Source organism: Hyla sarda, chromosome 2 (assembly GCF_029499605.1).
Source record: "Hyla sarda isolate aHylSar1 chromosome 2, aHylSar1.hap1, whole genome shotgun sequence".
NCBI classification, from domain to species: domain Eukaryota; kingdom Metazoa; phylum Chordata; class Amphibia; order Anura; family Hylidae; genus Hyla; species Hyla sarda.
Window position 1 is genome coordinate 180,553,711 of NC_079190.1, and position 26,595 is coordinate 180,580,305.

The following is a 26,595-nucleotide window of genomic DNA, read 5'->3' on the forward strand; positions in this document are numbered from 1 at the left end:
GCTATTAGCGGCGGGTCCCGGCTTCACTATGACGCCGGGCCCACCGTGATATGATGCGGGGTTACCGTGTAACCTCGCGTTATATCACGGGAGCAGGACCAAGGACGTACCTGTACGTCCTTGGTCCTTAAGGGGTTAAGGACCGGGGGTTTTTCAGTTTTCATTTTTTGCTCCTTGTCTTTAAAAAATCATAACCCTTTCAATTTTGCACCTAAAAATTCATATGATGGCTTATTTTTTGCGACACCAATTCTACGTCTACGTCAGTCATTTTGCCCCAAAATCTACCGTGAAACGGAAAAATCATTGTGAGACAAAAATGAAGAAAAAACCTAAGTTTTGTAACTTTTGGGGGCTTCCGTTTCTACGTTTTACTTTTTTTCGGTAAAAATGACACCTGATATTTATTCTGTAGGTCCATACGTTTAAAATGATACCCTACTTATATAGGTTTGATTTTGTTGCACTTCTGGAAAAAATCATAACTTCATGCAGGAAAATTAATACGTTTAAAATTGTCATTTCTGACCCCCTATAACTTTTTTATTTTTCAATGTATGGGACGGTATGAGGGCTCATTTTTTGCGCCGTGATCTTAAGTTTTTAACGATACAATTTTTGCATTGATAGGACTTATTGATCTTGATCGATTGAATTTTTTTGCGCGCACGCCATTAACCGGGCGGTTTAATTAACGATATATTTTTATAATTCAGACATATATGTTTATTTTTATTTACACTGTTTGTTTTTATTTTTTTTTATTTTTTTTTATGGCAAAAGGGTGGTGATTCAAACTTTTAATAGGGGAGGGGTTAAATGATATTAACTTTTTTTTCCACTTTTTTTTTTTTTTTTTGCAGTGTTATAGCTCCCATAGGGACCTATAACAATGCATCCTCCTGGTTCCACCTCATGGTTGGGATATGTTTGACAGTGTTTTCAGTTTGTTAGGTAGGAGCTGACACTAACCCCATCAAAACCTGTGTCCTCGCCTGCAGTAAAAAATGAAGCGCAGAGTTATCAGAATAGTTTATGGTTAAACAGAAATTGCTGCTTGGTGAGGAATTTACTAGTGTAGTATTTCAATAAGTTTTCTTTGCACTTTGGCTGCACTATATACGGTCAACATATTGGATTGGGAAAATGTTTCTTTCTGGACCTAAGGAGACAAAAGCCGTGAAGTTATTTTTTATTGAGTTTATTACTGACCAGGTATGTGGAATGACAGGCTCTGTGGTGCTCACTTTATAGAGTGAAAAAAAGTATACGGTGGATGGGCTCCCGGAAAAAGTTCCTTTTTAGTTGTTGAATGTTTTTTATATTTACTGAAGATGGTTAAGATTTTCAACAAGAAAGCAGTCTTAGAGCAGCAGCGTGACAAAATACATTGGAATAAACTTGGTTATTTCACTTTTTTCAGTTATGATTATTTTAAGATTTTAATAGTAAAACAGTAGGTGATAACTGTGCTGTGCCAAAAAGAAATGAAGCTGCTTGTGTAAAATGGTGTCTGGCTTTCCCATGCAGACCCGGGGATTGCTTGCTTTTAGGCTGGGTAACGTTTTCCTACCTAAACAAGGTCCCAGTGAAATCAATGGGAAGCAGTGTGCTGTGCAGAGCTAGATCCTGCTGATTGAATGACTGCACTGTTATCAGTAGCTACATATTTGCTGATGTGATAGAGGCCACATTGAAGGGAGCTGGAATGTAAAAGCACTGGTGAATGCCTGTGGACAGTCCAGGGCACTTGATTCAGAGTACTGCTGCTGGTGACTGACAAACTGAAGAGCCAGGCACACATTGCACCTCTTTCTGTGTGACGCTTCCTATTCCCTGCCCCCGTTTGTGATTGTGTACTCCTCTACTCTATCAAAAGAACCTGTTGGAGAGCAAAGTGTCTGGAATGCCTTTTGTAAAGGGCAGCCCCCTTCCCATGGTGTCTGTACAAGCAGTGTCTTTCCCTTGCTATCTGCTAGTCTCTGTCAATGTATGGACCTAGACGGTGCTTACTGCTGCTACGTAGATCATCGATTCTTCAAGTTGCCTTTTTGGGGAGAAAAGGGAATTGTATTTATTTATTTTTTATATATTTTTTTTTTGTGGAAGTTTTTACTGATATAAAGTATTTTATATGAAATCTGGAAGCATGAGGATAAAGGAGATCTCTTTGAGACAAGACCCAGATCTTAGGAAGGAGCTGGCATTATTGGCTCGTGGATGTGACTTTGTTTTGCCATCAAGGTTTAAGAAGAGGCTGAAGGCTTTTCAGCAGATTCAGGTTGGTTTTGAAGTGTGAGTTATGAGAAAATACTTGATTTTAGGTCACAGACAGCTGCTCACACTGTGACACCATTGACTGCACTTTACTATTTATGTTCTACAGTGTTTCTTTTTTTCTCTCGAAGAGGCAGGAGAATGTGTAGCATGATTAGAATGTTTATGGCATGTTTAGCTAGTAAGAACTGCTGCAAAACCTACTTATACTAGTGCATATTGTTGCGTTGTAGCTTTATATGAACAACTTTTTGGTTGCATGCTTTTTAGTATTATGTATATTAAAAAGCTTATGAGAAAAAAGCCTTACTTGAAGCATGCACGTTTTTGGAGGAGAAAAAACTCCTCAGACTGAAATGCCACCAACCAAAATGTTTAAATATTCACTATAAGTAATATCTTGCTGTGTTTTTTTTTTTTTTTTTTTTATTTAATTGGAGAGCATAAAAACACCAAAAAGTGGTGTTTTTCAGTAATACGAAGGCTTTTATATTGTGCAGTACTCTTTACAGTCTTAGCAGTTGGGGTTACACTGAACCTTTAGTTTTACAGTGAGTGAGAATCTAACTTCTTGTCCTTGCATCACTAATAATCCTTACAGCCAAGAGATTTTATTAATAAGCAAGAATGTATGTTGTGTACTTTGGATGAAGTTCCATTGCCATAATTGGATACGGGTATCTTTATACTGAAGGCAGAAGACAAGAATGATAACTGCAATGTTCAGAGAACAGCTGCCAGTGGGGTATTTTGTGATACAACATGCAATGTGCACCCTTGTCTGCAGCCTGTGCATTTCCACCATTAAAGGGGTACTCCGGTGAAAACCTTTTTTCTTTTAAATCAACTGGTGGCAGAAAATTAAACATATTTGTAAATTACTTCTATTAAAAAATCTTAATCCTTCCTGTACTTATTAGCTGCTGAATACTACAGAGGAAATTCTTTTCTTTTTGGAATGCTCGCTGCTGACATTATTATAACGCTTTATTTATTGTTGTCCTTAGTGGCATTTGAACCCAAGTCCCCAGCACTGCAAGGCAGCAGTGCTAACCACTGAGCCACCATGCTGCCCTTAGCGTACATCTGCTATGCATGGTTGCTAAAGTGGACAGAGATGTCAGCAGAGAGCACTGAGCTCGTGATGTCATCAGTGTTCCAAAAAGAGAGGAATTTCTAATAAGTACTGGAAGGATCAAGATTTTTTAATAGAAGTAATTTACAAATATGTTTAACTTTCTGCCACCAGTTGATTTAAAAGAAAAAAGGTTTTCACCGGAGTACCCCTTTAATGCATATAAAGGTGTATGGGTATGGGCACAAACAGCAGAAATGCCAGAATTTCTGCCGTGAGAAATCTGCAATGTTTCCAGTAGGAAAATATATGCCAAAAAATGCAGATTGGTTACAAAGCTTCCACTGCAGTTTAGGTGTGGAATAGGCTAATTAGAAGAATGAAAAAGGAGAGAAAAAATTATAAATTTTCTAAGCAAATTTTGTCATATACAGTCATGACTGTAAATGTTGGCACCCCTGAAAATTTTTAAGTAAATGAAGTATTTCTCACAGAAAAGGATTGCAGTAACACATGTTTTGCTATACACATGTTTGTTCCCTTTGTGTGTATTGGAACTAAACCAAATAAGGGAGGAGGAAAAAAGCAAATTGGACATAATGTCACACCAAACTCCAAAAATGGGCTGGACAAAATTATTGGCACCCTTAAAGGGGTATTCCAGGCAAAAACTTTTTTTTATATATCAACTGGCTCCGGAAAGTTAAACAGATTTGTAAATTACTTCTATAAAAAATCTTAATCCTTCCAATAGTTATTAGCTTCCAACGTTTTCTGTCTAACTGCTCAATGATGATGTCACATCCCGAGAGCTGTGCATGATGGTAAAATATCCCCATAGGAGCTGCACAGCTCCTGGGACGTGAGTCATCAGAAAGCAGTTAGACAGAAAACAGCAATTCAACTTCAGAAGCTAATAACTATTGGAAGGATTAAAGGGTACCTCTCATCAAAAAAACTTTTGATATATTATAAATTAATGTATGCAGAATAACTTTACAATTGCATGTTATTAAAAAATATGCTTCTTTCTATTTAATTTTCCACTTTGAAGAAATGACCACTAGGGGTCTCCTTACCAGTCCGGCAGCAAGCATTTCAGACTCATGCTGGAGTCCTAAATGCTACGAGCTGCCATTCTGCTTTGTTCACAAAGGACAACACTCAGAGCTGCCAGCCTGCTTTGTTCACAGCCTGTTTGGCTGTGAACAAAGCAGGCTGGCAGCTCTGAGTGTTTAGGACTCCAGCATGAGTCAGAAATGCTTGCTGACAGGACTGATCGGGAAAAATACAATAGAAAGAAGCATATTTTTCATTAACATGCTAATGGAAAGTTATTCAACATTCATTAATCTAAAATATATCAAAAGTTTATTTGATGAGAGGTACCCTTTAAGATTTTTTAATAGAAGTAATTTACAAATCTGTTTAACTTTCCAGAGCCAGTTGATATATAAAAAGAATTTCGCCTGGAATACCCCTTTAACTTAATATTTGGCTGCATACCCTTTGGGGGGAAAAAACTGAAATCAGTTGCTTCTTACACCTCTCAGCCAGAATGTTGGCCCACTCTTCCTTTGCAAACTGCTCCCAGGTCTCTTATTGGAAGGGCGCCTTTTCCCAACAGCAATTTTACGATCTCTCCACAGGTGTTCAACGGGATTTAGATCTGGACTCATTGCTGGCCACTTCAGAACTCTCCAGTGCTTTGTTGCCATCCATTTCTGGGCGCTTTTTGACGTATGTTTGGGGTCATTGTCTTGCTGGAAGACCTAAGATCTTGGACGCAAACCCAGCTTTCTGACACTGGGCTGTTCAGTGCAACCCAAAATCCGTTGGTAATCCTCAGATTTCATGATGCCTTGCACACATTCAAGGCACCCAGTGCCAGAGGCAGCAAAACAATCCCAAAACATAATTGAACCTTCACCATATTTGTAGGTACTGTGTTCTTTTCTTTGTAGGCCTCATTGCTTTTTTGGGCAAACAGTAGAATGATGTGCTTTACCAAAAAGCTCTATCTTGGTCTCATCTGTCCACAAGATGTTTTCCCAGAATGATTTTGGCTTACTAAAGTTCATTTTGGCAAAATGTAGTCTTGCTTTTTTGTCTGTGTCAGCAGTGGGGTACTCCTGGGTCTCCTGCCATAGAGTTTCGTTTCATTTAAATGTCGACGGATAGTTTGCGCTGACACTCATGCTCCCTGAGCCTGCAGGACAGCTTGAATATCTTGGGAATTTGTTTGGGGCTGCTTATCAACTATCCGGACTATCCTACACCTTTCATCAATTTTTCTCTTCCGTCCACACCCAGGGAGATTAGCTACAGTGCCATGGGTTGCAAACAGCTTGATAATGTTGCGCACTGTGGACAAAGGCAAATCTAGATCTCTGGAGATGGACTTGTAACCTTGAGATTGTTGATATTTTTTTCCACAATTTTAGTTCACGTCCTCAGTTTCTTCTCCTTCTCCTCTTTCTTCTCCTCTTTCTGTTGTCCATGCTTAGTGTGGCACACACACACACACAATGCAAAGACTAAGTGAACTTCTCTCCTTTTTATCTGCTTTCAGGTATAATTTTTATATTGCCCACACCTGTTACTTGCCCCAGGTGAGTTTGATGGAGCATCACATGCTTGAAACAATCTTATTTATCCACAATTTTGAAAGGGTGCCAATAATTTTGTCCAGGCCATTTTTGGAGTTTGGTGTGACATTATGTCCAATTTGCTTTTTTTCCTCCTTTTTTGGTTTAATTCCAGTACACACAAAGGGAATAAACATGTGTATAGCAAAACATGTGTTACTGCAATCCTTTTCTGTGAGAAATACTTCATTTTCTTGAAAAATTTCAGAGGTGCCAACATTTACGGCACAGACTTTATTTCCCTCATATTGTTTTAAAACCTGGAAAAATGGACTAATGAATTTTGACTTCCCTATAGGGAAGATTCACAGTAAATCCACAGCAAGTTAGTAACATAACTTGGGATCTTCCGGATTTCAAATCCACACAGGAGACTTAATTTGTTATATACCATATTTGAAATGCTGACATTGCAAATGCTGTGGAGATTCAGTATGGAAAGTTTGTGGAAGTTGCGCCACGTGGTTATACTCTGAGGATGATTTGTTACTTAAGTGAAATTTTTTTGCAATATTCTGCGCTTCTTTTCTGGTGGGGTTTGAGTCTTATTGAAGAAATTGTGCATGCAGCATAATTGCAATGATCTTTAATAGGATGTGCTGGAGGTGCACAAGCATCAATAAACTTCATGTTCTACACCACCTAAGGAGTGAAGTATAGCTGGAAAAGGGAACACAGACTGGATAAAAGGGTAAAAAAAAAAGCTGTAAACCCTTATACATATATAAGGTAAAAATTGTTTTGGTGTAATTTTTTGGCATGTTCAAGACTAGTGCTGTCTTATTGTCAGTCACATCAATTGAGAAATCCTTTAAGGTACATTCACACATACAGGATCTGCTGCATATTTTCTGCTGCTGATTTGCTACCCATTGAAGTCAATGGTAGCAAGATATGCAGCAGATCTTTTACGTGTAAGGCCCCTTTCACACTACAAAATTACTCAGTTTTAAAGATCCGTACGAAGTTCCATCTGAAAAATCAGCTAAAAACGGCATTTACAAAATCCTATACGGCTGTTAGAAAAATCCCTTAGACTATAATGGGATTCTCTACTAGCCGTTTTAACCCGTTATAGCCCATTATTAACGGACATTATTTTGTGACTGAAGAGAGTGACGGGAGAAATAGTGCTTGCACAAAGGAGTCTGGTCTGGGGCAGGGCCATCACTGAAATTCAAATGCTAGGTAATTGCAGGATTTTGGGGCCATGTAATGGTGAGTGGCTTATATTTCTGCGATAATTCTTAGTCTGAGTACCCATCAGTCTTAGCCAGACAACTAGTATAAATTATTACATATATTTATAGGTTTGTTCATCTGCTTACCTTCAGTTTATCAGCTATACATTGTTCAATAAGCATTGTGTTTATACATTAGAGCAGGGTTTCTTTATCTTTTTTTAAGGCTCCTCTTACACAGGCACTTATTGGGTCAATCGGCTCACGTTAAAAGTCTTTACACAGTGCATTTATTGTGGGTGAAGGGCTGAACAAATGATCATTGAATTGGTTGTGTGGCGGTTCACTTACATTTTTTGATGCTACATAAGAGACACATTCGCTCATTTGTTGGCCGATCTACATGGGGCAACAATCTCTGCAAGTTAAAAGGAATACTTTGCTCCTAGACATCTTATCTCCTATCAAAAGGATAGGGGATAAGATGGCTGATTGCGGGGGTCCGGCCATTGCAGGCATCCGGCGTTCTGAACATTATAGGCAGCAAGTTATAGAGCATTAGCAACTGAGCAGATGGTATTGTGGAAAAAAATCTGTATAACTTTTTATTGTATTTAACCCCTTCAGGACGGAGCCCATTTTGGCCTTAAGGACCGGAGCGTTTTTTTGCACATCTGACCACTGTCACTTTAAACATTAATAACTCTGGAATGCTTTTAGTTATCATTCTGATTCCGAGATTGTTTTTTCGTGACATATTCTACTTTAACATAGTGGTAAATTTTTGTCGATACTTGCATCCTTTCTTGGTGAAAAATCCGTAAATTTGATGAAAAATTAGAAAATTTAGCATTTTTCTAACTTTGAAGCTTTCTGCTTGTAAGGAAAATGGATATTACGAATACATTTTTTTTTTGGTTCACATATACAATATGTCTACTTTATGTTTGCATCATAAAATTGATGAGTTTTTACTTTTGGAAGACACCAGAGGGCTTCAACGGTCAGCAGCAATTTTCCGATTTTTCACAAAATTTTCAAACTCAGTATTTTTCAGGGACCAGTTCAGGTTTGAAGTGGATTTGAAGGGTCTTCATATTAGAAATACCCCATAAATGACCCCATTATAAAAACTACACCCCCCAAAGTATTCAAAATGACATTGTCAGCGTTTTAACCCTTTAGGTGTTTCACACAAATAGCAGCAAAGTGAAGGAGAAAGTTCACAATCTTCATTTTTTACACTCACATGTTCTTGTAGACCCAATTTTTGAATTTTTACAAGGGGTAAAAGGACAAAATTTTTACTTGTATTTGTAGCCCAATTTCTCTCGAGTAAGCACATACCTCATATGTCTATGTAAAGTGTTCGGCGGGCGCAGTAGAGGGCTCAGAAGGGAAGGAGCGACAAGGGGATTTTGGAGAGTACGTTTTTCTGAAATGTTTTTTGGGGGGCATGTTGCCTTTAGGAAGCCCTTATGGTGCCAGAACAGCAAAAAAAAACCACATGGCATACCATTTTGGAAACTAGACCCCTCGGGGAATGTAACATGGGATAAAGTGAACCTTAATACCCCACAGGTGTTTCACGACTTTTGCAAATGTAAAAAAAAAATAAAAAATTTTACCTAAAATGCTTGTTTTCCCCAAAAAATTTTATTTTTAAAAAGGGTAATAGCAGAAAATACCCCTAAAAATTTGAAGCCCAATTTCTCCCGATTCAGAAAACACCCCATATGGGGGTGAAAAGTGCTCTGCTGGCGCACTACAGGTCTCGGAAGAGAAGGAGTCACATTTGGCTTTTTGAACGCAAATTTTGCTCTGGGGGCATGCCGCATTTAGGAAGCCCCTATGGTGCCAGGATAGCAAAAAAAACCCACATGGCATACCATTTTGGAAACTAGACCCCTCGGGGAATGTAACAAGGGGTTAAGTGAACCTTTATACCCCACAGGTGTTTCACGACTTTTGCATATGTAAAAATTTATTTATTTTTTTACCTAAAATGCTTGTTTTCCCAAAAATTTTACATTTTTAAAAAGGGTAAAAGCAGAAAATACCCCCCAAAATTTGTAACACAATTTCTCCCGAGTACGGCGATACCCCATATGTGACCCTAAACTGTTGCCTTGAAATACGACGGGGCTCCAAAGTGAGAGCGCCATGCGCATTTGAGGCCTAAATTAGGGATTGCATAGGGGTGGACATAGGGGTATTCTACGCCAGTGATTCCCAAACAGGGTGCCTCCAGCTGTTGCAAAACTCCCAGCATGCCTGGACAGTCAACGGCTGTCCGACAATACTGGGAGTTGTTTTGCAACAGCTGGAGGCTCCGTTCTGGAAACGGTGGCGTACCAGACGTTTTTCATTTTTATTGGGGAGGGGGGCTGTGTAGGGGTATGTGTATATGTAGTGTTTTTTACTTTTTATTTTATTTTTTGTGGTAGTGTAGTGTAGTGTTTTTAGGGTACAGTCGCACGGGCGGGGGGGGGTTCACAGTAGTTTCTCGCTGGCAATTTGAGCTGCAGCAGAAAGTTTGCGGCAGCTCAAATTTGCAGCCAGATACTTACTGTAATCCTCCGCCCATGTGAGTGTACCCTGTACGTTCACATTGGGGGGGGGGGGGGACATCCAGCTGTTGCATAACTACAACTCCCAGCATGCCCGTTGGCTGTCGGTGACTGCTGAGAGTTGCAGTTTTGCAACAACTGTAGGCACACTGGTTATGTATCACTGAGTTTGTGACCTAACTCGGTGTTTCACAACCAGTGTGCCTCCAGCTGTTGCAAAACTACAACTCCCAGCATGTACGGTGCATGGTGTACGGTGACTGCTGAGAGTTGTAGTTTGCAACAGCTGGAGGCACACCGGTCGTGAAACACTGAGTTAGGTAAAAAAAAAAAACTGAGTTTCACAACCAGTGTGCCTTCAGCTGTTGCAAAACTACAACTCTCAGCAGTCACCGACAGCCAACGGGCATGCTGGGAGTTGTAGTTATGCAAACAGCAGATGCACCACTACAACTCCCAGCATGCACTTTAGCTGTTTGTGCAAGCTGGGAGTTGTAGTTAGACAACAGCTGAAGGTACACTTTTCCATAGAAAGAATGTGCCTCCAGCTGTTGCAAAACCATAAGTCCCAGCATGCCCATAAGGGAATGCTGGGAGTTGTGGTGGTCTGCCTCCTGCTGTTGCATAACTACAGCTCCCAGCATGCCCTTTTTGCATGCTGGGAGCTGTTGCTAAGCAACAGCAGGAGGCTGTCACTCACCTCCAACGATCCAGACGCTGCAGGTCAGTCCCGCCGCCGCAGCTGCTCCTGGGGCCCCGATCCCAACAGGGGAGCCGGGGATCGGGGTCCCCAGCACCGGGGGTCGTCTTCCCGCACCCGCTCACGTCCTCCAGAAGAGGGGCGGAGCGGGTGCGGGAGTGACACCCGCAGCAGGCGCCCTGATTGGTCGGCCGGTAATCCGGCCGACGAATCAGGGCGATCGTGAGGTGGCACCAGTGCCACCTCACCCCTGCAGGCTCTGGCTGTTCGGGGCCGTCAGAGACGGCCCCGAACAGCCAGTAATTCCGGGTCACCGGAGACCCGATTGACCCGGAATCGCCGCAGATCGCTGGACTGAATTGTCCAGCGATCTGCGACGATCGCCGACATGGGGGGGCATAATGACCCCCCTGGGCGATATGCCGGGATGCCTGCTGAACGATTTCAGCAGGCATCCGGCTCCGGTCCCCAACCGGCTAGCGGTGGGGGCCGGAATTCCCACGGGCGTATGGATACGCCCTCGGTCCTTAAGGACTCGGGATTCAGGGCGTATCCATACGCCCTATGTCCTGAAGAGGTTAAAATCTCTGCATATTTGGGGTCTAGTAAGTCAAGTGTCTTAATGAATGACTGCTGGCTATCTCACTGGAATAAGCAGAGGTTTTGGGGAGTAAAAGGAAAAGTTCTATTGAATGCTTTTCCACAAAAGTATATCAATCTGCTCGGCTTCTCTTGCTCTTTGACTTGAGGCTGGTAGATTGAATGGCAATTTAAAGCCTAGTTCCATTTAACCTAGTTGCCCTTAGTCAAAGAAGATTCTAGAAAGTACCTCTAAAGTGACTGTCCATATGAGATTTTTATTTATATATTCTACTTAGAAGTTGCCAAATAATAAAATAAAATGGATGTGAACCACATCATGAGGGAAAGTTACTGTATAAAGCTTCACACTACAGAATTTTCGACAGGTATGCCCTTGGTCCTTAAGTACCAGGGCACAAGGGCGTTCTCCGCAGCGCAAACTCCTAGCAGAAAACTCACCGTAAACGCCCACCAGTGTGAATGTACCCTAAAAACACTACGCTACACTAACACATAATAAAGGGTAAAACACTACATATACACCCCCTTACACTGTGCACCCCCCCCCCCCCCCAATAAAAATGAAAAACGTATGGTACGGCGTTGTTTCCAAAACAGAGCCTCCAGCTGTTGCAAAACAACAACTCCAACCATTTCCGGACAGCCACTGACTGTCCAGGCATGCTGGGTGTTTAGCAACAGCTGGAGGCACCCTGTTTGGGAATCACTGGCGTAGAATACCCCTATGTCAACCCCTATGCAATCCCTAATTTAGTCCTCAAATGCGCATGGCGCTCTCTCACTTCGGAGCCCTATCGTATTTCAAGGAAATAGTTTAGTGCCACATATGGGGTATTTCCGTACTGGGGAGAAATTGCACTTCAAATTTTGTGGGGCTTTTTTCCTTTTACCCCTTATAAAAAGGAAAAGTTGGGGGCTACACCAGCCTGTTAGTGTAAAAAATTTAATTTTCTTTACACTAACATGCTGGTGTTGCCCCCATACTTTTTATTTTCACAAGCAGTAAAAGCAAAAAAAATTTGGAACGCAATTTCTCCTGAGATACCCCATATATGGGCATAAAATGCTCAGTGGACGCACAACAAGGCTCAGGAGTGAGAGCGCACTATGTATATTTTGCGGCCTAAATTGGCGATTTGCACAGGGGTGGCTGATTTTACAGCGGTTCTGACATAAACGCAAAAAAATACCCACATGTGACCCCATTTTGGAAACTACACCCCTCATAGAACGTAACAAGGGGTATAGTGAGCCTTAACACCCCACAGGTGTTTCACAAATTTTCATTAAGTTTGGATGGGAAAATGAGAAAAAAAAATGTCACTGAAATGCTGGTGTTACCCTAAATTTTTCATTTTCACAAGGGAAAATAGGGGGGAAAAAGCCTCCCCCCCCCCCCCCCCCAAAAAAAAAAAAAAAGAAAATACCCCATATGTGGATGTAAAGTGCTCTGCAGGCGAACTACAATGCTCAGAAGAGAAGGGGATTTTGAAGCGAAAATTGGTCCGGAATTGAAGGCCACGTGTGTTTACAAAGCCCCCATAGTGCCAGAACAATGGACACATGTGACCCCATTTTGGAAACTACACCCCTCACAGAATGTAATAAGGGGTACAATGAGCATTTACGCCCCACAGGTGTCTGACAGATTTTTGGAACAGTGATCTGTGAAAATGAAAAATAAAATTTTTCATTTGCACAGCCCTTTGTTCCAAAGATCTGTCAAATGCCAGTGGGGTGTAAATACTCACTGCACCCCTTATTAAATTATGTGAGGGATGTAGTTTCAAAAATGGGGTCACATGTGGGAGAGTCCACTGTTCTGGCACCACGGGGGGCTTTGTAAACGCACATGGCCCGCCGACTTCCATTACAAACAAATTCTTTCAAAAAGCTCAATGGCGCTCCTCCTCTTCTGAGCATTGTAGCACTTGACTTCCACACATGGGGTATTTCCATGGGGTTACAAATTTTGGGGGTCATTTTCTCCTATTACCCCTTGTAAAAATTTAAAATTTGTGGTAAAAACTGCATTTTAGTGAAAAAAAATTTTTTCACTTACACATCCGACTTTCACAAAAAGTCGTCAAACACCTGTTGGGTGTTAAGGCTCACTTGTACCCCTTGTTACGTTCCTTGAGGGGTATAGTTTCCAAAATAGTATGCCATGTGTTTTTATTTTTATTTTTTGCTGTTCTGGCGCCATAGGGGCTTCCTAAATGCGACATATCCCCCAAAAACCATTTCAGCAAGATTTGCTTTCCAAAAGCTAAATGTGACTCCTTCCCTTCTGAGCATTGTAGTTCGCCGGCAGAGCATTTTACTTCCTAACATGGGGTATTTATATAATCAGAAGAGATCGGGTTACAAATTTTGGGGGGCATTTTCTCCCATTACCCTTTTTAAAAATTATACATTTGGGGAAAAAACTGCAATTAAGTGAAAAAAATGTTTGTTTTTTTCATTTACACATCAGATTACAACGAAAAGTCATCAAACACCTTTGAGGTGTTAAGGCTCACTGGACCCCTTGTTACGTGCCTTGAGGGGTGTAGTTTCCAAAATGGTATGCCATGTGGGTTTTTTTTTGCTGTTCTGGCACCATAGGGGCTTCCTAAATGTGATATTCCAAAAACCATTTCAGCAAAATTCACTCTTCAAAATCCCATTGTCGCTCCTTCTCTTCTGAGCCCTCTACTGCGCCCGCCGAACACTTGACATACACACATGAGGTATTTCCTTACTCGAGATAAATTTGGTCACACATTTTGGGGGGGGGGGGGGGGGAGGGCTTTTTCGTCTATTATCCCTTGTAAAAATTCAAAAACTGGGTCTACAAGAAAATGAGTGTAAAAAATGAAGATTTATAATTCTCTCTATTCCTGTGAAACACCTAAAGGGTTAACAAACTTTCTGAATGTCATTTTGAATACTTTGAGGGGTGCAGTTTTTATCTCCTTGGGGACGGATGGCGTATGCATATGCCCTTGCGTCCTGTCACTTAAGGACGGAGGGTGTATCCATACGCCCTCCACATTTCCGCTCATCGCCGCTCACCGGGCGGTGATCGGACCGGGATGACTGCTGATATCTATCAGCAGGCATCCCGTGGCAATGCCTAGGGGGGTCCTGAGACCCCCCCCCCCCCCCCCCCCCATGTCAGCGATCGTGGCCAATCTTTGGTCAATTCAGACCAGCGATTTGCCCGCTATCCGGGCTAATCGGGTCACTGGTGACCAGATCGCCCGGAAAATTAAGCATGATCGGAGCTGTCAGACAGCTCCGACCATCCTAAAGGATTGGAGGGAGGTGGCAGTGTTGCCACCCCCTCCTATCCCATGCCATTGGTCGGTCAGGCTGACCACCAATGGCAGGAGGGGGGCGGGCGGGGGGTTAATTTACCCTGATCTGCCCACCGATCGGAAGTCAGTGCAGAGCATGGGGAATACGGGCGGCAAGGGGGGGAGCATGGTCCGGCTTACCCGGACCGGTGGAGGCATCCTGGACCAGCGGCGGCGGCAGTTGGAGCCGCCGGAAAGTGCGGCGTGCAGAAGGCTGCAGTGAAAATCGCAGCAAGTGATCTTCTCAGTGGCCTTCTAAAAGCTGCAAAACTAAAACTCCCAGCATGCCCACACAGCCAAAGGCTGCCTGGGCATGCTGGGAGTTGTAGTTTTGCAACATCCGGAGGGTCACAGTTTGGAGACCACTGTATAGTGGTCTCTAAACTGTGGTCCTTCAGATGTTGCAAAACTACAACTTTCAGCATGCACTGACTGTCTGGGCATCCTGGGAGTTGTAGTTTTGCAGTGGCACAGTTTGGAGACTACTATAAGGTGGTCTCCAAACTGTAGCCCTCCAGATGTTGCAGAACTACAACTCCCAGCATGCCTGAACAGTCTGGGCATGCTTGGAGTTGTAGTTTTGCAACATCTGGAGGGCCACAGTTTGGAGACCACTACTTAGCAGTCTCCAAACTGTTCTTCCCCAGTTGTTGCATAACTACAACTCCAAGCATGCCCAGACTGTCCAGGCATGCTGGGAGTTGTAGTTCTGCAACATATGAAGGGCCAGATATTGCAGAACTACACGCCCAGCTTCCCTGACTGTGTGGCCATGCTGGGAATTGTAGTTTTGCAACAGCTTTAGGCACACTGGTTGGGAAACACTGAGCTAGAGTCTGTTTCCTAACTAAGTGTTTCCAACCCATGAGCCTCCAGCTGTTGCAAAACTAAAACTCCCAGCATGTTCGGTCTGTCAGTGCATTCTGGGAGTTTGTTTTGCAACAGCTGGAGGCTCATGGGTTGAAAACACTGAGTTAGGAAACAGACTCTAGCTCAGTGTTTCCCAACCAGTGTGCCTAAAGCTGTTGCAAAACTACAACTCCCAGAATGCACTGACAGACTGAACATGCTGGGAGTTGTAGTTTTGCAACAGCTGGAGGCACATTGGTTGGAATCACTGAGCTAGAGTCTGTTTTCTAACTCAGTGGTTCCCCACCAGTGGGCCTACAGCTGTTGTAAAACTAAAACTCCCAGCATGTACGGTCTGTCAGTGCATTCTGGGAGTTGTCATTTTGCCACAGCTGAAGGTTTGGGGTACAGGGTACATTCACACGGGCGGGAGTTTACAGTGGGTTTCCTTCTAAAAGTTTGAGCTGCGGCAAATTTTCCGCCACAGCTCAAACTCCCAGCGAAAAACTTACTGTGAACCCCCGCCTGTGTTAATGTACCCTAAAAACGCTACACTAACAAATAATAAAAATAAAACACTACATATACACCCCCCTTAAACGTCTCCCCCCCCCCCCCCCGCCCATAAAAATGTAAAACGTCTCATACGGCAGTGTTTCCTAAACAGAGCCTCCAGCTGTTGCAAAACGACAACTCCCAGTGTTGCCGGACAGCCATAGACTGTCCTGGCAGGCTGGGAGTCTTGCAACAACTGGAGGCACCCTGTTTGGGAATCACTGCTATAGGGTTTTACTGTAGGTAACCGGGTCCGCCCCTATTGCAAATTCCTTATTCAGGCCTCAAATGCTCATGGCGCTCTCACTTCAGAGCCCTGTCGTGTTTCAAGGCAACAGTTTAGGGCCACATATGGGGTATTTCCGTACTCGGGAGAAATTGCACTACAAATTTTGGGGGGCATTTTCTCACATTACCCTTTGTAAAAATGGTAAATTTGGGGGGGGGGGAAACTGCACTTTATTTAAAAAATTATTTTTTTCATTTACACATCAGACTTTAATGGAAAGTCGTCAAACACCTGTGGGGTGTTAAGGCTCACTGGACCCCTTGTTACGTGCCTTGAGGGGTGTAGTTTCCAAAATGGTATGCCATGTGTTTTTTTTTTTTTTTTTGCTGTTCTAGCACCATAGGAGTTTCCTAAATGTGACATGCCCCCCAAAAACCATTTCAGAAAAATGACTCGAGAGAAATTGGGTTACAAATTTTGGGGGGCTTTTTCTCCTATTACCCCTTGTTAAAGTTCAAAAACTGGGTCTACAAGAACATGCGAGTGTAAAAAAATGAAGATTTCGAATTTTCTCCTTTACTTTGCTGCTATTCCTCTGAAACACCTAAAGGGTTAACAAACTTTCTAAATGTCATTTTGAATACTTTGAGGGGTACAGTTTTTATAATAGGGTCATTTATGGGGTATTTCTAATAAGAAGGCCCTTCAAATCCACTTAAAAACTGAACTGGTCCCTTAAAAATTCTGATTTTGAAAATTTTGTGAAAAATTGCTGCTGAACTTTGAAGCCGTCTGATGTCTTTCAAAAGTAAAAACATGTTAACTTTATGATGCAAACATAAAGTAGACATATTGTATTTGTGAATCAATATATCATTTATTTTGAATGTCTGTTTTCCTTACAAGCAGAGATCTTCAAAGTTAGAAAAATGCTAAATTTTACATTTTTTCATGAAATTTGGGAATTTTCACCAAGAAACGATGCACGTATCGACAGAAATTTACCACTTACATAAAGTAGAATATGTCACGAAAAAACATTCTCGGAATCAGAATGAAAAATAAAAGCATCCCAGAGTTATTAATGCTTAAAGTGACAGTGGTCAGAATTGCAAAAAATGCTCCCGTCCCTAGGGTTATAATGGGCTCTGTCCCCAAGGAGTTATAATGGGGTATTTTTTTTTATAAGAAAGCCCTTCAAATCAATTTCAAAACTGAACTGGTCCCTGAAAAATTCCGATTTTAAAAATTTTGTGAAAAATTGGAAAATTGCTGCTGAACTTTAAAGCACTCTAATGTCATCCAAAAGTAAAAACTTGTCAACTTCATGATGAAAATGAAGTAGACATATTGTATATGTAAATCAAAATATAATTTATTTTGAATGTCTGTTTTCCTTACAAGCAGAGAGCTTCAAAGTTAGAAAAATTCTAAATTTTCAATTTTTTTCATCAAATTTTGAAATTTTTCACCAAGGAATCATTCAAGTATCGGTGAAAACTTACCACTAACATAAAGTAGAATGTCACGAAAAAACAATCTCTGAATCATGAATGAAAGGTAAAAGCATCCCAGAGTTATTAAGGATGTAGGGCGTACCTGTACGCCCTAAGCCCGGTCCCGGTGTTTAAAACGGGGTCATGCCGTGTCGGGTCATAGCCGGGACCCTAGGCTAACAGCGTGCGGCATCGATCGTTGTGCGCCTATGGGAGCTATAGCACTGCAAAAAAAAAGTTAACAAAGGTCACGTAACCCCTTCCCCAATAAAAGTTTGAATCACCCCCCTTTTCCCACAAAAAAAACTGTGTAAATAAACATATGTGGTATCGCTGCATGCGAAAATGTCCGAACTATAAAAATATATAGTTAATTAAATCGCACGGTCAATGGCATGCGCGCAAAAAAAAATTCCAAAGTCCAAAATAGCGTATTTTTGGTCACTCTTTATATCGTGAAAAAATGAATAAAAAGCGATCAAAAAGTCCGATCAATACAAAATGGTACCGATAAAAACTTCAGAACACGGCACAAAAAATGAGTCCTCATACAGGCCCGTACGCGGAAAAATAAAAAAGTTATAGGGGTTAGAACATGAGAATTTTTAACAAATTTTCCTGCATGTAGTTATGATTTTTTTCCGAAGTACGACAATATTCAACCTATATAAGTAGGGTATCATTTTAACCGTATGGACCTACAGAATAAAGATAAGGTGTTATTGTTACCAAAAATGCACTGCGTAGAAACAGAAGCCCCCAAAAGTTTCAAAATGACTTTTTTTTTTCTTCAAGTTTGTCGCACAATGAATTTTTTTTTCCGTTTTTGCCATCGATTTTTGGGTAAAATGACAGTCGCTGCAAAGTAGAATTGGTGGCGCAAAAAATAAGCCCTCATATGGAATTTTATGTGCAAAATTTAAAGCGTTATGATTTTTAGAAGGGGATGAGGAAAAAATGAAAATGCAAAAAAACGGAAAAAACCTGCGTCCTTAAGGGGTTAAAGTGACAGTGGTCAGATGTTCAAAAAAATGGCCGGGTCTTTAACCCCTTGGGGACGGAGCCCATTATGACCCTAAGGACGGGAGCATTTTTTGCAAATCTGACCACTGTCACTTTAAGCATTAATAACTCTGGAATGCTTTTACTTATAAATTTGATTCCGAGATTGTTTTTTCGTGACATATTCTACTTCATGATAGTGGTAAATTTTCGGCGATACTTCTAGGTATTTCTAGGTAAAAAATGCTAAAATTTCATGAAAAATTTGAAAATTTAGCATTTTTCTAACTTTGAAGCTCTCTACTTATAAGGAATATGGATATTCCAAATAAATTATGTATTGATTCACATATACAATATATCTACTTTATGTTTGCATCATAAAATTGACGAGTTTTTACTTTTGGAAGACATCAGAGGGCTTCAAAGTTCAGCAGCAATTTTCCAATTTTTCGCAAAATTTTCAAAATCGGAATTTTTCAGGGACCGGTTTAGGTTTGAAGTGGATTTGAAGGGGCTTCTGGTTAGAAATACCCGATAAATGACCCCATTATAAAAACTGCACCCCTCAAAGTATTCAAAATGACATTCAGTAGGTGTGTTAACCCTTTAGGTGTTTCACAGGAATAGCAGCAAAGTGAAGGAGAAAATTCTAAATCTTCATTTTTTACACTGGCATGTTCTTGTAGACCCAGTTTTTGAATTTTTACAAGGGGTAAAAGGAAAAAAATCCTCTCAAAATTTGTAACCCAATTTCTCTCGAGTAAGAAAATACCTCATATGTGTATGTCAAGTGTTCGGCGGGTGCACTAGAGGGCTCAGAAGCGAAGGAGCAACAATGGGATTTAGGAGAGTGAGTTTTTCTGAAATGGTTTTTGGGGGGCATGTCCCATTTAGGAAGCCCCTATGGTGCCAGGACAGCAAAAAAAACCACATCGCACACTATTATGGAAACGACACCCCTCAAGGAACGTAACAAGGGGTACGGTGAGCCTTAACACCCCACAGGTGTTTGACAATTTTTTTTTTAAATCGGATGTGTAAATGAAAAAAACATTTTTTCCACTAAAATGCAGTTTTTTCCCCAAATTTTACTTTTTTTACAAAGGGTAATAGGAGAAAATGCCCCCCAAAATTTGTAACCCCATTTCTTCTGAGTATGGAAATACCCCATGTGTGGACGTCAAGTGCACTACAATGCTCAGATGAGAAGGAGCGCCATTGAGCTTTTAGAGAGATAATTTGTTTGGAATGGAAGTCGGGGGCCATGTGCATTTACAAAGCCCCCCGTGGTGCCAGAACAGTGGACCCCCCCACATGTGACCCCATTTTGGAAACTACACCCCTCACGGAATGTAATAAGGGGTGCAGTGAGAATTTACACCCCACTGGCGTTTGACAGATCTTTGGAACAGTGGGCTGTGCAAACAAAAAAATTAAATTTTTCATTTTCACAGACCACTGTTCCAAAAATCTGTCAGACCCCTGTGGGGCGTAAATGCTCACTGTACCCATTATTACATTACATGAGGGGTGTAGTTTCCAAAATGGGGTCACATGTCGGTATTTATTATTTTGCATTTATGTCAGAACCGCTGTAAAATCAGCCAACCCTGTGCAAATCACCAATTTCGGCCTCAAATGTACATAGTGCGCTTTCACTCCTGAGCCTTGTTATGCGCCCGCAGAGCATTTTACGCCCACATATGGGGTATTTCCGTACTCAGAAGAAATTGCGTTACAAATTTTGGTGGTCTTTTTTTCCTTTTACCTCTTGTGAAAATAAAAAGTAAAGGGCAACACCAGCATGTTAGTGTAAAAATTTTTTTTTTTTTTTACACTAACAGGCTGGTGTAGACCCCAACTTTTCCTTTTCATAAGGGGTAAAAGGAGAAAAAGCCCCCCAAAATTTGTAGTGCAATTTCTCCCGAGTACGGAAATACCCCATATGTGGCCCTAAACTGTTTCCTTGAAATACAACAGGGCTCCAAAGTGAGAGAGCACATGCACATTTGAGGACTAAATTAGGGATTGCATAGGGGTGGACATAAGGGTATTCTACGCCAGTGATTCCCAAACAGGGTGCCTCCAGCTGTTGCTAAACTCCCAGCATGCCTGGACAATCACTGGCTGTCCGGAAATGCTGGGAGTTGTTGTTTTTCAACAGCTGGAGGCTCCGTTTTGGAAACACTGCTGTACAATACGTTCTTCATTTTTATTGGGGGGGGACAGTGTAAGGGGGTGTATATGTAGTGTTTTACTCTTTATTAGGTGTTAGTGTAGTGTAGTGTAGTGTAGTGTTTTTAGGGTACATTCACACTGGCGGGTTACGGTGAGTTTCCCGCTAGGAATTTGCGCTGCCGCGAAAAATTTGCCGCAGCTCATGCTTGAAGCAGGAAACTTGCTGTAAACACGCCCATGTGAATGTACCCTGTACGTTCACATGGGGGGGGGGGGGCAAACCTCCAGCTGTTTAAAAACTACAACTCCCAGCATGCACGGTCTGTCAGTACATGCTGGGAGTTTTAGTTTTGCAACAGCTGGAGGCACACTGGTTGGAAAACCTTCAGTTAGGTTCTGTTACCTAACTCAGTATTTTCCAACCAGTGAGCCTCCAGCTGTTGCAAAACTACAACTCCCAGCATGCACGGTCTGTCAGTACCTGCTGGGAGTTGTAGTTTTGAAACAGCTGGAGGCACACTGGTTGGAAAATACTGAGTTGGGTTCTGTTACCTAAGGCTGGGTTCACACTACGTTTTGTCCCATACGGGAGCGCATACGGCAGGGGGGAGCTAAAATCTCGCGCTCCCGTATGTCACCGTATGCGCTCCCTTATGCCATTCATTTCAATGAGCCGACCGGAGTGAAACGTTCGGTCCAGTCGGCTCATTTTTGCGCCGTATGCGCTTTTACAACCGGACCTAAAACCGTGGTTGACCACAGTTTTAGGTCCGGTTGTAAAAGCGCATACGGCGCAAAAATGAGCCCACCGGACCGAACGTTTCACTCCGGTCGGCTCATTGAAATGAATGGCATACGGGAGCGCATACGGTGACATACGGGAGCGCGAGCTTTTAGCTCCCCCCTGCCGTATGCGCTCCCGTATGGGAGAAAACGTAGTGTGAACCCAGCCTAACTCAGTATTTTCCAACCAGTGTGCCTCCAGCTGTTGCAAAACTACAATTCCCAGCATGACTGATCACAGAAGGGCATGCTGGGAGATGTAATTATGCAACAGCTGGAGGTACGCAACTACAACTCCCAGCATGCCGAGACAGCTGTTTGCTGTGTGGGCATGCTGGAATTTGTAGTTTTGCAACATCTGGAGTGCTACAATTTAGAGACCACTGAACAGTGATCTCCAAACTGTGGACCTCCAGATGTTGCAAAACTACAACTCCCAGCATGCCCAGACAGCAAACAGCTGTGTGGGCATGCTAGGAGTTGTAGTTTTGCAAGATCTAGAGGGCAGTATAGAGATCACTGTGCAGTGGTCTCTAAACTGCAGACCTCCAGCTGTTGCAAAACTACAAATTCCAGCATGCCCACACAGCAAACAGCTGTCTGGGCATGCTGGGAGTTGTAGTTTTGCAACATCTGGAGGGCTACAGTCTAGAGACCACTATAGTGGTCTGACTGTAGCCCTCTAGATGTTGCTATGCAACTACTCACCGGCTTCTGTCGCATCCGGGAGCCGTCCTCTTCTGCCGCACGCCGCCGCAGATCTCCGTCGCCGCCGCAGATCCCCGTCGCTCCGCTGCCTCCGGAGGGGTAAGTGGACTCCGGCGCCGCTCCTCTTCGTTTTCCCCGTTCTGCCCCGCCTATTGTGGGAGGGCAGGACGGGGAAAACTAAAGTAAACCCCTCCGCCCCAGATCTGCTATCTGGCATTTGCACGGGGTGCCTGCTGGTAGATATCAGCAGTCACCCCGGCCCGGTCCCCGCCCGGCGAGCGGCGGGGGCCGAAATTCTCACGGGCGTATGGATACGCCCTTCGTCCTTAAGTACCAGGACGCAAGGGCGTATGCATACGCCCTTCGTCCCCAACAGGTTAAGGTATAAATGGGCTGGGCCCTTAAGGGTTTAAAGGGGTACTCCGGTGGAAAACTTTATATTTTTTTTTATCAACTGCTGCCAGAACCTTAAACAGATTTGTAAATTACTTCTACTAAAAAAATCGTAATCCTTCCAGAACTTATTAGCTGCTGAATACTACAGAGGAAATTATTTTCTTTTTGGAACAGAGCTTTCTGCTGACATCATGACCACAGTGCTCTCTGCCGACATCTTTGTCCATTTTAAGAACTGTCCAGAGTAGGAGAAAATCCCCATAGAAAACATATGCTGCTCTGGACAGTTCCTAAAATGGACAGAGATGTCAGTGCAGAGAGCACTGTGGTCATGATGTCAGCAGAGAGAACTGTGTTCAAATAACAAAAGAATTTCCTCTGTAGTATTCAGCAGCTAATAAGTATTGGAAGAATTAAGATTTCTTTATTAGAAGTAATTTACAAATCTGTTTAACTTTCTGGCACCAGTTGATTTTAAAAAAAAAATATTCCACCGGAGTACCCCTTTAAGTAATAAAAGGGAAGCCTTTGATTTACTTTTTCAAGCTCAGTGTGAATCATCTGGGGGAGGCAACAGGCTAAGCTTTTTTTTGTACATAGTCATAGTGGCCACTTTGTGTTCTTTCTTGGTTTCTCTGCTATTAGAGACAGATTTTTCTTCACAAGCAGTGGACAGAAATTTGCAGGGAAAATAAACTAAGGCTAAGGTTCTACTTGTTTTTTTTTTTTGTCCTGCGTTTTTTGGTTTGAAACAAAACGCAAGAAAAAACGCCTGAAAAAACGGCAGTTTAATTTCCTAATTTAAATTTTTTTTTTTTTGCCGTTTTTGCATTTGTGTGGAAATTGGGTACCAAAAAAAGATGCAGTAGTGATGGAAAAAAATGTTGTTTAACAAAATGTATATATTTTATAACAATTTTAATTAATTTGTAATAGTGTGTTTCACTTTTTTCTCTATTTTTTACAATTTTTTAAGTAGTACTACTGTAATAGTAGTACCTGTACTAAGACATATCGCCCCGGGTGTCAGTCGTGACACCCCATGCGATTGTCCATAATATAGCAGAGATGGAGCGGCTCTATACAGCGCTCACATCTCTGCTCTGTACTCCGGCCAGTGATGTTAATAGAACATCACTCATACATATTTTCTGCCCTGAGTGGGGATTGGCCAGATGGTTGCAGCCATTCACAGCTTTCAGAGGGAAATATGAATGAGTGATGTTCTATTCACATCACTGGCCGGAGTACAGTGCAGAGATGCGGAGTGCAGGAGAAAGCCGATCCACATCTGCAATAGAGAAGACTATCACATTGCATGTCAGTAGTGATACCCGCTGTGATCTATTCTTACCTGCAGGTACTACTACTCCCAACATGGAGCACACTCTGCTCCATGCTGGGAGCTGTAGTACCTGCATTAGTAGACAGAGCGCAACGAGTGTAATTTCTGACACCTGTTACGATCTGTCTATTAATGTAGGTACTACAGCTCCCAGCTTGAAGCAGAGTGTGCTCCATGTTGGGAGTAGTAGTAAGTGCAGTTAAGGAAAGATCAGTCACTCCTTACACCCACTGTGTGTGTGTGTGTGTGTGTGTGTGTATGTATATTATACACACACACACACACACACACACACACACACACACTCATATTTCCCACAGAGAGCTGTGATTGGCTGGAACCATCTGACCAATCACAGCTCTCTGCAGGAAATATGAATAGGTGTATATATACAACAGTTGACGGGACCATAAAGTGGCTGGCTGCATCTCTACATTATACAGGGGGATCGCAACGGGCGTTCTGTCATTTAGTACAGGTACTACTATTTCCATCATGGAACAGTGTGTTCAATGCTGGGAGTAGTAGTACCACCTAAGAAAATTTTTTAAAAATGTAAGAAAAAAAAGTGAAAAACATGCACACTACATTTTTATTATTGTCGGCTACATTTTTAGGTCCCTGCCCCCCCACATAAATTGATCCCTGTTTTAATAATTAATAAAAATTTGTTATAAAGATACATTTCGTTAGATACAATTTTTTGCCTTCACTACTGTATCTTATTTTTTAACCCCTCAGGACTCAATTTTATTTTTACGTTTTCGTTTTTTCCTCCTCGCCTTCAAAAAATCATAACTTTTTTATATTTTCATCCACAGACTAGTATGAGGGCTTGTTTTTTGCGCGACCAGTTGTCCGTTGTAATGCCCTCACTCACTTTACTATAAAATGTATGGCGCAACCAAAAAATATTTGTGTTTGAAATTAGTTTTGGAAGGTTTCGTTTTCACGCCGTACAATTTACGGTAAAAATGACATGTTTGTTATTCCTAGGGTCAATACGATTAAAATTATACCCATGATAACATACTTTTCTATTACTGTTGCGCTTAAAAAAACACAAAACAAAAAAAACGCAAACTTTTTAACCAAATTAGTTTAAAATCCCCCCCCCCCATTTTGAAGACCTATAACTTTTTAATTTTTCCATATAAGCAGCAGTATGAGGGCTCATTTTTTGCGCCGTGATCTGTACTTTTTAATACCATATTTGCTTATATAAAACTTTTAATCCATTTTTTTTTACGTTCACGCCATTCGCCGTACGGTAACATTAACATTTTATTTTAATAGTTCAGATATTTACGCACGCGGCGATACCAAATATGTATATAAAATATTTTTTTACATTTTTTGGTGGTGAAATAGGGAAAATGGGACAATTTACTTTTTTATTGGGGAATGGGTAGGGGACTATTTATAGCAATCATTCGATTGCTAATACTGTTCAGTGCCATCGGTCATCTTCTGCTCTGGTCTGCGGGAAGGCAGATCAGAGCAGAAGATGCCGGGAAGGCAGCGGAGACAGGTGAGGGGACCTCCATCTGCCGTGCTGGATGATCGGATCGCCGCGGCAGCGCTGTGGGCGATCCGATCATCTATTTAAGTGACCGCGATGCTGCAGATGCCATGATCTGTATTGATCACGGCATCTGAGGGGTTAATGGCGGACATCCGCGGGATCGCGGATGTCCGCCATTCCCGGCGGGTCCCTGGCTGCGATCAGCAGCCAGGACCTGCCGCGCATGAACTAGGCATCGCTCCGATGCTCGCGGTTATGCTTAGGACGTAAATGTACATCCTGGTGCGTTAAGTAGCAGCTCATCAGGACATACATTTACGTCCTGCATCCTTAAGGGGTTAATGGTACCCTACGAAATTTTATTAAAAAACGTATCTCCATCACTTTTTTGGATCGCTAAAGTCAAAAGGATAAAAACCGCCTGACAAAACGCCTAAGTTAAAACCCACATTGTTTTTCTTGGTGTTTTTTCACTCTCATAGACTTCTATGGGAGAAATACGCCACGATTTTGACAAAAAAAAATTGCCAGTGGCTCAACATACTGCGATTGTGGAAAAACGTGAAAAAAGAGTGAAAATACGCCAAGTGGAATAAGAATTTTGCGATTTCTCTTTGATTTACAGCTAACATCTGGCCACAGCGTTTTTGCCCTAAAAAACGCCATGCGGCAGAATTGGCATTTTTCTTTTCGTTGTTAGTATATACGTTTTGATCAAAAAGTACAAAGCCCACTCGCCATGTCAAGGCCACCTATTTAGAGTCGGTCCCTAACGTCCCTAGCATAAAATGGTGTAGCACTGGGCGGCGACCACCTCCGCCGCGACACCAGTGCCCACGGGGGGGGGGGGGAACGACCCACTTTTATTTATATCAAAGTTAAAATTCCATGGCAGGCAAAAAATGCAACATAAGGACAAAATTGCAAGACAGCATAGCTTGTAGTCCTCAAACGCTGAAACGTTTCAGGCCATAAGGATGAATCTACCAAAAAAGGGGGGAAAAGTTAATAAATAAAAATAGAAAGTTTTTTTATATGCGTTTTTCCTTCTTTTTTTCCTTTTGTAATGGAATGCAGAAAGTTATTTTTCTTGCATAATCCTCAGATTTTAATAGTGAAGAATCAAATCTG

General features: G+C 42.0%; 1 protein-coding gene across 3 annotated transcripts in view; it reads left to right on the forward strand.

Annotated features, from left to right (window-relative positions):
- The window catches only part of PPP2R3B (protein phosphatase 2 regulatory subunit B''beta), a 104,941-nt gene that overhangs the window by 39,653 nt on the left and 38,693 nt on the right, over positions 1 to 26,595 (forward strand). Inside the window, exon 1 of one of the 3 annotated variants that reach the window (XM_056555840.1) lies at positions 1,712 to 2,281. The exons of the other annotated variants lie outside the window; for them this stretch is intronic. Coding sequence (XP_056411815.1) covers positions 2,135 to 2,281 — 147 coding nt within the window. The 5' untranslated portion in view covers positions 1,712 to 2,134. Of the gene's footprint in view, positions 1 to 1,711; positions 2,282 to 26,595 lie in introns of those variants that run through there. 3 annotated transcript variants of the gene reach the window in all.